The 10,672-nt window shown below is 32.4% G+C and overlaps 1 protein-coding gene across 1 annotated transcript; it reads left to right on the top strand.

Annotated features, from left to right (window-relative positions):
• Positions 1 to 7,725: 7,725 nt before the first annotated feature.
• LOC115719302 (ammonium transporter 1 member 2) lies at positions 7,726 to 9,830 on the top strand. The gene has a single exon (XM_030648283.2). It carries the CDS (start codon positions 7,955 to 7,957, stop codon positions 9,740 to 9,742), a length of 1,788 nt encoding a protein of 595 aa, XP_030504143.2. The 5' UTR covers positions 7,726 to 7,954; the 3' UTR covers positions 9,743 to 9,830.
• The last annotated feature ends 842 nt before the right edge of the window (positions 9,831 to 10,672 follow it).

The raw sequence follows: 10,672 nt of genomic DNA, 5'->3' as shown, positions 1-10,672 counted from the left end.
TCATCCATTGAATAGAGTTGTCAGCTCATCTAAAATGATAACCATTCTAGCAACCTTTTATTCGATCAAGATTAGAATTCAACGTTGTCTCGTTTAGGCGAGAGTCAAGGCAATTCTATCTTATGAGCTTCCACCATTGTTTCATAACTTGCAAGTCAAGTATGGTCGCCACCATTAGGGTGATCTATACCATACAAAACACTTACAAACTACTTATCATGCGAGGTTAAACGGTGCAAAATTGCTAATGAACGTTCCTCCATTAGGGAGGATTACTCACTAAAACAAACACGGTGTAAAACCCACAATGGAGATCGAATGTCTCTTGATTAAAAGCTCATATTATATGTATTTTGTATAATCATTTTAATTCGATATTATAATAATGAAAAATTACAAACTAAAGTTGGTTTTAAAAAAATCAACTTTAATTAATTTTCAATTATTATTTAAATTTGAAAAATAAATTCAAATAAATATCGAACAAGTTCCATAATATAATAATGAAAAATTACAAATCAAAGTTGGTTTAAATAAAAAAAAACAACTTTAATTAATTTTCAATTATTAATTAATTTCGAAAAATAAATTCGAATAATAAATGGAACAGATTTGAAAATATCTTGTTTAAGTTGTTTTAGAAGAATCTAAAAAAAAAATCAATTTAAATATCTTTCAAATCAGATTTAATTAAATTAAAATTAAGTTATAACCACTTAATTTGAAGATATTTCATTTTAAGTTAATATTTGAAAAAATATTAACCTAAAAAATATCTAAAATATTCCATTTTAAGTTAATATTCGAAAAGATATTAACTTAAAAAAATATCTAAAGAATCTTAATAACCAATGCCTAAAATTCCTCAACTTAATTTTGAAATTTTAAATCCAAAAGATATTCAGATTTAAGTTGGTTAGTTGTAAATAACTAAATATCAACTTAAATAGGAATATTTAATGAAAAATTTAAATTAAGCTTCAGAAAGAATCTAGATGGTTATAATTCTATATTTAATTAAATACAAGAAAATACATATAGTTTAGCTTTGAATATAAAATTCTTTAAACTATGATTTTCTAAATTAATTTCAAAATAAATGAAATTAATTATGTTGCTAATCAATTTTTAATTAGGTTAAACTAGTGTAATTAACCTAGTACAGTCATTCAAATCAGGCAAATGGTCCTTCACAATTGGGGTGGTTCATGTGAGGGGGTGCTGGGTTCAGTATGTCGTACCCACTTCTATGGCTCCCAACTCTCACACAAGGCCCAAAAGAGAGGAATTTAACCTTAATAAGAACAACTGTTATTAATTGAATAGGCCCAAAAACTAAATGGGCGTAAATAAATTCTATCAAGAACTATGATAATTTATTTTAGCAACAACAACCTATATGCATCTATAATAAAATTAAACACATAGGCTCACACAGGCACACTTTGGATGGGTCCTATCATGTTGCTAGGTCATACACAGATGAAAGAAGATTGTAAATATACCTGTTACAAATTATTATCTTGACCAAGGGAGCCATCAGATCATTAGATCTGGCAAAAGGTAACCATGGCTATTTGCAATCAAGTAATAATAGGTTTTGAAAACTTACACATAAGCTAAAACACATACTCCTGCAACAAGGTTAGTTGGATAGTTGGATGTAGGATTTATTTAATTTTAAATTAAATAATTAATTTCGAAAATAATTAATTAAAAAAAAAAATTCGAAATTTAAAAAAAAAATGTGAAAAAATTAAAAAAAAAAATCGAAATTTAATTAAATATTTAAATTTAAAATTAAACCTACAATTTTGAAAAATTAGGTTTCAACCAACCCAAATATCATTTCAAAAATTTTCTAACTACTTTTAAATTTTAAATGTTATTTTATAAATAAAAATTAAATAAAAAATTAGAAAAGATAAATGAATATCTTTTTCAAATTTTAAATGTAATTTAAATAAATAAAATAACAAAATTTAAAAAATTAGCAAAATATCTTATATCATTTAAAAATTACATGATTATAATTATCTTATTTTAAGTTTAAAATAAGAAGATATAATCAAATTTTAAAATAAGATAGATTTTTAAGCAAGAAGATAGATACTAATTCTATTCAAATTCAAATTACACTAATATCTTGAATTAAATTTAAAAAATATTAAATTAATTCAAAATGATAATTAGAATTGAATTAGGAATAGTAATAGTATAAATATAGAACTACACAAAAAATTGGAAGTTAATTCCATGAAAAAGTATGAAAAATCGAAGAAAAACGAAAAACTTGTGAGCTGTACGGACAGTTTTCGCGATCGCAGGAAAATTTCAACACAGCCCCGATTTTTTCAAATCTTCAAAAAATCATAACTAATTCAAATAAAATCGAAATTGAGTTCTGTAAAAGGCTAACTTGCTTAATTTTTTCCATAATATCCAATAAAAATAATGCCAGAAACAAAATCGCAATTATTTTTCACGAAAATTTACAAACATCAATCAATCATCAAATAACACTCAATACAACATGATACCATCCAAAAACATACAAACAATCGTTTTAAAGTCCAAATTTCTTGCAAGTAAATCAATTACCATGGCTCTGAGGCAAGTTGTTGGAAATTATTTTACCAGGATCTTAGATCTACTCACAAGTATGTTTATTAACATCCTAAATAAGAACTTTCTAAAACGATAAATTAAACACATATAAAGTTTAAGAAACCTTACATTGGGTGCAGCGGAATTAAATGACTCCTTCCGTTCAGATCTCTAACCCTTGAATCCTTTCTGTAGCAGAGTATTATCAAGATCTGAACCTGGATCTCTTTCTCTGAATCCTTGATGCTGAATCTCCTTTGTTGATGATCTTTCTTCACGATCTTCCTCACTATGATTGAGGTATTGCTTGATGTGTGTGGGCACTACTCTAATCACTAGGAAGAATAGAGAGAGAGAGAGTGGCGGCTAGAGAAGAGATAGAAGGCTTAGGTTTTTCTGATTCAGAAAGTGTAATTTTCCTGAAGCCTTCACTATCTATTTATAGCATTCCACTAGGGTTAGATTTGAATTATTTGGCATTAAAATAATGAAAATATCAACTTAAAAAGCCTACAAAGGTGGCCGGCCATGGCTTAGTGGATTGAGCCTTGCTTTTTGCAATTTTGCAATTTTAACACCTTTTGTATCTGATTTTCTCAAAAATGCCAATTTCCTAATTCAGTCTATTTAATAATTATAAATAATTATCAAATAATATTGTCATTTATCATATTTATTAATTGAACCATACAAAGTATCATAATTAACAAATATGCCCCTATTAACTATTTCTTTACAATTTCGCCCTTACTTAGTGAAAATTTCACAAATAGACATAGTCTAACTTGTGAATTATAATTGATTAATCACAACCAATTACATGAGTCTTACAAACAATATTATCTCAACTAGTGGGGGGACCATGGGTCTATATAACCGAGCTTCCAATAAGTAGATCAAGAATTTAGCACTAAAATTCACTAACTTATTAATTCTTCGTTGAATCCACGCATAGAACTTAGAATTGCACTCTCAGTATATAGAATGCTCTATATGTTCCACCATATAGACACATCATTAGTTATCCATTGTTATAATCCTAATTTGATCAATGATCCTCTATATGAATGATCTACACTGTAAAGGGATTAGATTACCGTAACACCCTACTATGTATTTTATCCTTAAAACACTTGACCCCGTATAAATGATATTTCAGCTTATGTGAAATGAGATCTCCACCATTTATTTTCGTTTGGTCAAGCTCGAAGGAGATCATCCTTTGCTTACTATTCGCCAGATAGAAGCTATAGATTCCATGTTTATGCTAGCGCTCCCACTCAATTGCACTACCGTGTTCACAAAATGTACGTATCACTCTGACCTAAAAGTAGGCTTAACTAACAAATCAAAGAACACGAATAGCCTTTCAAGATTGAGCCTAATCATAACAGGATTCAGATCATTTGATCTAGGATTAACTTGGCGATATTGACTTGAATAGATTTTACGGTAAGTTTAATTAAATCTAAGTCAAAGTTCAATATCGGTCCCTTCCGATGCATACTCCATGCATCCAACCTGAGCTTTACTTTAACCAATGTTCTGGAAAGAACATAGTATTTCTCCAAATACAAGTAAACTCTTGTTGTAGATTCTCATATCAGTAAAACCCTGTGTCTGATAAATCTAGGAAACTTTATTCACATAGTCATGTTTACTTTCCAATGTGATGACAGCACAATAAACATGATCAAGTATGTGAAAAGGGTTTAAGATGAATTTATAAATCAAATAGACAAGCAATTGATAAAGTGAACCAAAACATACACAAATGAATGAAAAATACTTCTGTTTCTTTATTGATGTTGAATAAAATAGATTACATTGAAATAGAGTTTTATTTAGGGCATAAAACCTAACATATATATAATCATGAAATAAATCATGTGAACCATGCAACATTAAATGTTATTTCTGATCTTTATTAATAAGTAAATCTGATTATATTGAAATGAGTTTTATTTAGGGCACAAAACCGAACAGACGCATGTTACGAGTTTCCACCATTGTTGTTCTAGTTTATGAGGTTGTTGTCTATTTGCAGAAGCTTCCTTCAGCTCTCAATGAAAGCACAAAAATGTTGACCGAGGTTTTCGGTAACCAATTTAATAATATATAAGAAAGCTACAGAAAGATTAATGCACGAGATCTTTACGTGGTTGGGACATTAATGAGCCTTAGTCCACGAGTCTTTAATATTTATGAGTGTATTTATTACAGAGAATGTTCTTGGTAGCTTTCTTCTCTTTGGTTCTTATGAAACCCAGAATTCTCGACCCCTGCCTTAATGTGTTTGAGGGGTATTTACAGTATTTTTTGTGGGGTGATCCCTAGAACCGAGCTACATGTCTTTCTGTATTTTCTGTAGGGGCACACATTCCCAACCAGTGTAACATAGGAAATGCATGGTCTATTCCCTAGGTATTTTAGGGGTTAGGTGGATGTAATCCATTATCCCCTCTTGACTGATGTGATTCCTCATAAAGTAGCCATCACTAGGCTTATTAGTCATAGCGTAATAGCTGCAGAAGGGGGGTTGTGCCGTCAGACTTCAATACTTATGGAAGTTCCAATACGCCTTCTCTCATGCGGCATTAAATGCGAGGTGATAGTTCAGATGGGGTTTGATACCTCCCGGAGGTGCCTTGCAATAGCTTTGCCCTCTGGGGGGTACGTGGATCCCCCATACCTTCTCCGGGAGGTATGTTTCTTGCTGATCCTCTTGATTAAAAAGACTTAGCCGAATTATCTCAAACCCTTACTCTTCAAATCCACGTGTCGCAGTTGCGTTGGTCCACTTATTTTGGACAAAATTAAGGGCAACATAGGGTTTATTTGTTAATTAAGAGACTTTATGGAGTCTAATAATTAAATATTGTAAATGACAATTTTTTTTATAGTTATTTTAATTATTAAATAAATAGTTTTGACATTTATAGGGTTGAAAGTGCAAAAACTGGTATTTACGAAAAATAGGTAAAATAGTTGGGAAAAATGACAAAACCGAAACTTGAGTGGGGCTCATTAAGTGGCCGGCCATCAAGTGGTTTTTTAACATATTTTTATAATTTTTTTTTATTCCTAATAATTCAACCCTAACCCTATTGAAGATAGTATAAAAGGAAGGCTATGGTCTCTTCATCCAACTAATGCCTTTAAAGCTAAAAACCTGGCTTTCTGATGAGACCTCTTCCTTCTTCTTCTTCCTCTTGAAATTTCGAAACACTAAGCCTTTCTTCACAAAATAAATTCAGCCATTAGTAATTGAGTAAGTGCCCACACACATCAAGTTGGTCCTCAATCATAGTATGTAAGACTGTGAAGAATCCAAATACAAGGAAGGAGTTTCGGGCTCAGATCTTGGTGATACTCTGCTACAGAAAGGATACAAGGGTTAGAGATCTGAGCGGAAGGAGTCTTTTAATTCTGCTGCACCCACTGTAAGGTTTCTCATAACTTTTATGTATTTATTTACATTATTTTAGAAATTCATATTAGGATGTTAAAAACATACATGGTAGTAAATCTAGATACTACTAAAATATTCCAACACCCCTAACTTTTCATGCTGGCTCCGCCCCTGGGTATGTGTGTAATGTTTTGGATGTTCTAAATAAAGTATTGATCTTAGATTTAATGGTTATGAGCAATGATGATTAATATTCTTAATGTGTGTTTGGATAGTTCATAATCTATGTAAAAATTTAACATAATATACTTCGACATATAAATTGTGCTACAACCTTTTATTTTAATTTATGTATTTGTAATATTATTTAATTATTGTAATATTTGGAAAGAAAATATAATCTAATATAAAATTAAATATTAGTTTCTTGAAATATTATTTATAATTATAATTGACTATAATTATAATTAAGGATTTTATTTACTATTTTAATTTTTAATAATTAAAGGGACACCATTTTAATTATTAGTGATGAGAATAAAAGGACCAAAGTAATATTTACATACGTTATATATAAATCCCTGACCTCTCTGCTGTAAATAAATTGCCCCAAATCAATTGTGCTACAAAGTAATTGTGTTTAAAATTGTTGTGTTGGTCCTCACTTATTTTAGTTTTATATATATCCTGAGTTACAAGTTGAAGTCCCTCTACTTCATTAATACAATTCCCTCAGCATATATTCACACAATCATACGAATCTACGTGCATGTGCGCACTATCTCCAACTTGATTTCATTTTCTCCAATATTATTAATTAATACTCATTGTTATTCACAAGAAAAATGGTATAGTTATGGTGTCTAAAATTTATGTGAAGTGTAATATTATTATTGGTATAATTTAATATTGGATCTTACCTGTTTTACTTTAATAAATGAGAATTGCTAAGAGGTACTATTGGTGTCTTAGCACATTCCTTAGTATTATACTGTCATTAGTACAATTAAGTATCATGTGTCATATAATTTAAAAAAATAACTTTTAAACCATATCGCTTACCAATTATAAAACATCAGAAAGTACTCGTCACTCAAATATATAATCCCCAATAACAATACTCTTAATAAATATAATAAAAAATCTCTAACTAATATTATGAAACTACAGTTCGCTAAACACAATACTTCATAATATAGTGATCTATGTATGTTATGAACCACAATAGTTGTAGATATATAGGTCATCAACAATTCAACCATCGCACGTAGTCCCACAAAAAATATAATAATAATAATAATAATAATAATAATAATAATTGTGATAAAACCATTAATATGACGTAATCTTTATGTCGATATAAAGAACATTGTTATTGAATACTAGTGGTGCCTAACACTCTTAAGACGTGTTGTCTTGTGATTAGCTAGCTATACTCTCTAAAAACTATTATATTAAACTATATGTCACCTGATACTTAATTAGACCAATATCAATATTGATACATAAGAGAGTACGTACTGGTACCTTTTAGTATTTCTCCGACATAAAATATATGCATAACCCTTACATTTATCAAAATTAGTTTAGGATTTTTATTTGTTATGTTGTTGTTATTTTTATACTCTTATATTTTGAATTTCTCAACTAGATTAGAATAATGTTGTAATTGCTTTCATTATTATTTAATAATATGATTACTAGAAATAATATTAAATTACTTTGCTATTTAGCAAAAAAAATAAAATAATAATAATAATATAAGCAGTGCTTATTAATTAAGCACCAACCCTATAAGGTTATTATAAGATCATCTTAATAATCAAATTACAAGTTTAGGCTCAAACCACCAATAATCATGTCACTCTTTATATTTTAAAAATTGAAAAGAAAAGACAAGAAATATGACAGAGTTAAACCTGCAAATTTTCTATTATGGCTAATAAAATAAAAATACTGGAAACCCAAAATTTCCTTTTAAATTATTTTTGGCTTTATAAATACAAACCACAAAACTCTTTTCCTGAAAAGAAAAAATGTCTCTATATATTTCTCTCTGAAACTAATCCTCAAACACACACGTACTCCAACCACCACCACCAGTACAGTACTATGGCCTCCCTAACCTGCTCAGTCTCCGACCTATCTTCTCTCCTCAGCTCGGGCGCCACCACAAACACCTCCAACGCAGCCGCAGCGGAGTTCCTCTGCGGCCAACTCAACGCCGTATCAGCTCAGCTATCTGCAACCACCTACGCCATCGACAACACTTACCTTCTCTTCTCAGCATATCTAGTCTTTGCTATGCAACTCGGCTTCGCCATGCTCTGCGCCGGCTCAGTCCGAGCAAAGAACACCATGAACATAATGCTCACCAACGTACTCGACGCGGCAGCCGGTGGCTTATCCTACTACCTCCTTGGCTTCGCTTTCGCTTACGGCTCACCTTCAAACGGCTTCATCGGCCGCCACTTCTTTGGACTAAAATCCTTCCCTTCTCCTGCTGGAGACTACAGCTTCTTTCTGTACCAATGGGCTTTCGCAATAGCAGCCGCCGGTATCACAAGCGGCTCTATCGCGGAGAGAACTCAATTCGTCGCTTATCTTTTGTATTCCTCCTTCTTAACAGCATTCGTCTATCCCGTAGTGTCCCACTGGTTCTGGTCAGCTGATGGGTGGGCCAGTCCGACCCGACCCGGAAAAGACTTCTTATTCGGATCTGGAGCGATCGACTTTGCTGGTTCGGGTGTGGTTCACATGGTTGGAGGCATAGCCGGTCTATGGGGAGCCTTCATCGAAGGTCCCAGACTCGGACGGTTCGACAGGTCAGGTCGTTCAGTTGTGCTACGTGGCCACAGCGCGTCACTTGTGGTTCTCGGGTCTTTTCTTCTATGGTTCGGGTGGTACGGATTCAACCCGGGTTCGTTTCTGATTATCGTAAAGAGCTACGGTACTACGAACCAACATGGGACTTTTTACGGACAGTGGAGTGCGATTGGGAGGACAGCTGTCACGACGACATTGGCTGGCTCAACAGCTGCACTCACCACTTTATTCGGGAAACGGTTACTGGTCGGTCATTGGAACGTCATCGATGTTTGCAACGGTCTCCTCGGTGGCTTCGCCGCTATAACATCGGGTTGTTCGGTTGTGGAGCCATGGGCTGCAATCGTCTGCGGCTTCGTTGCTTCCTGGGTACTAATCGGCTTCAACAAGTTAGCCGAGAAGCTGAGATACGATGACCCGTTGGAAGCGGCTCAGCTACACGGCGGGTGCGGCGCGTGGGGATTGATATTCACGGGTTTGTTTGCTACAAAAGAGTATGTGGCTGAGGTTTACTCCGGTGGACCCGCGGACAGGCCGTACGGGTTGTTGATGGGCGGAGGATGGAGATTACTGGCGGCGCAAGTTGTTCAGGTGTTGGTGGTGGCGGGTTGGGTCACGGCCACTATGGGCCCACTTTTTTACGGTTTGAACAAGTTGAAGCTGTTGAGGATATCGAGGGATGATGAGATGGCGGGTTTGGATTTGACGAGACACGGTGGATTTGCTTACGTGTACCATGATGAAGATCCCTCTATTAGACCTGATCATCATCAGTTTACGATGAGGAAGATCGAGCCTACCAACTCTAATTTCATGAGCCCAGCCAATAACAATTCTAATACTGATGATGATGATAATAATAATCATGTACCATCTTCCACCACTATTAATGTCTAAAAATCTCTTATGTATAATTTAAATTTTTCTGTTTTTATTGAAAATATAGTTAAATTAGAAATATTTCACATTTATCTTTTGTGGTTAATTATATTTGTCATTTCTATACACCAAATTCTATAAATGTGTGCAGCAAATGACATCATATGTACACCTGCTTCCTGATCGAATTTCCCGGTTGTTGGGGCCGAAGTCCTCCACTGAATTTATACAGCAGGACCTAATTTGTTTGAAGTTTTTGTAGCTTAACTAACCATAGAATGAATTAGTGCTTCGGAATAATTGCTCTTCCCAATTCACTGCTGTGGTTGCTATTAGTGAATTATATTACTATGTTATGTGTGCACATTATTTTTTTATATTCTTCGTATATGAATATATATATATTTATTATATGAAAAAAGCAATTACATATTTATATATATTCGTAGATGATAGAATTTTGCTACAAGTATCGTCAAGAAGCATAAATAAATAGCAATTATTTTCTGAGAATCAATTCTCAGAAAATAATTGCTGTAACTATCATCAATTCTCAGAGCTCCCATAGGTCCAACTATATATAGTTTGACATTAGTTATTATCTGTTTATCGAAAACAATAATTATTATGCATGATATATGCTTAATTAGTTTAGTTAAATTTTTTACTAGTATATGCAAATAATTGAGTAACATGATATCACGTACTATATGACGATTGATCTTACTTAATTTAGTACATTCAACTATATAAATATACAAATATATCTGCTCCCACTATAATATATATATTTATATTGATGAGCGTGCAAATATTGATCAGCCAAGAGGACATATATGAAATTATTAATATATATGTCTTAGCTAGAATGTGAATTTAATTTATAGGAATCGTGTCTGTGGTTTATAACTCTTTTTTTCTCTCTTTTTTTTTTCAGAAAAAAATAAA

This window comes from Cannabis sativa, chromosome 2, assembly GCF_029168945.1.
Source record: "Cannabis sativa cultivar Pink pepper isolate KNU-18-1 chromosome 2, ASM2916894v1, whole genome shotgun sequence".
Lineage (NCBI taxonomy): Eukaryota > Viridiplantae > Streptophyta > Magnoliopsida > Rosales > Cannabaceae > Cannabis > Cannabis sativa.
This window is presented reverse-complemented; position numbering and strand designations above follow the sequence as displayed.

What these genes read in the sequence shown, in the direction of transcription:
- LOC115719302 (XM_030648283.2), top strand. Translation starts at nt 7,955, where the DNA reads ATGGCTAATAAAATAAAAATACTGGAAACCCAAAATTTCCTTTTAAAT.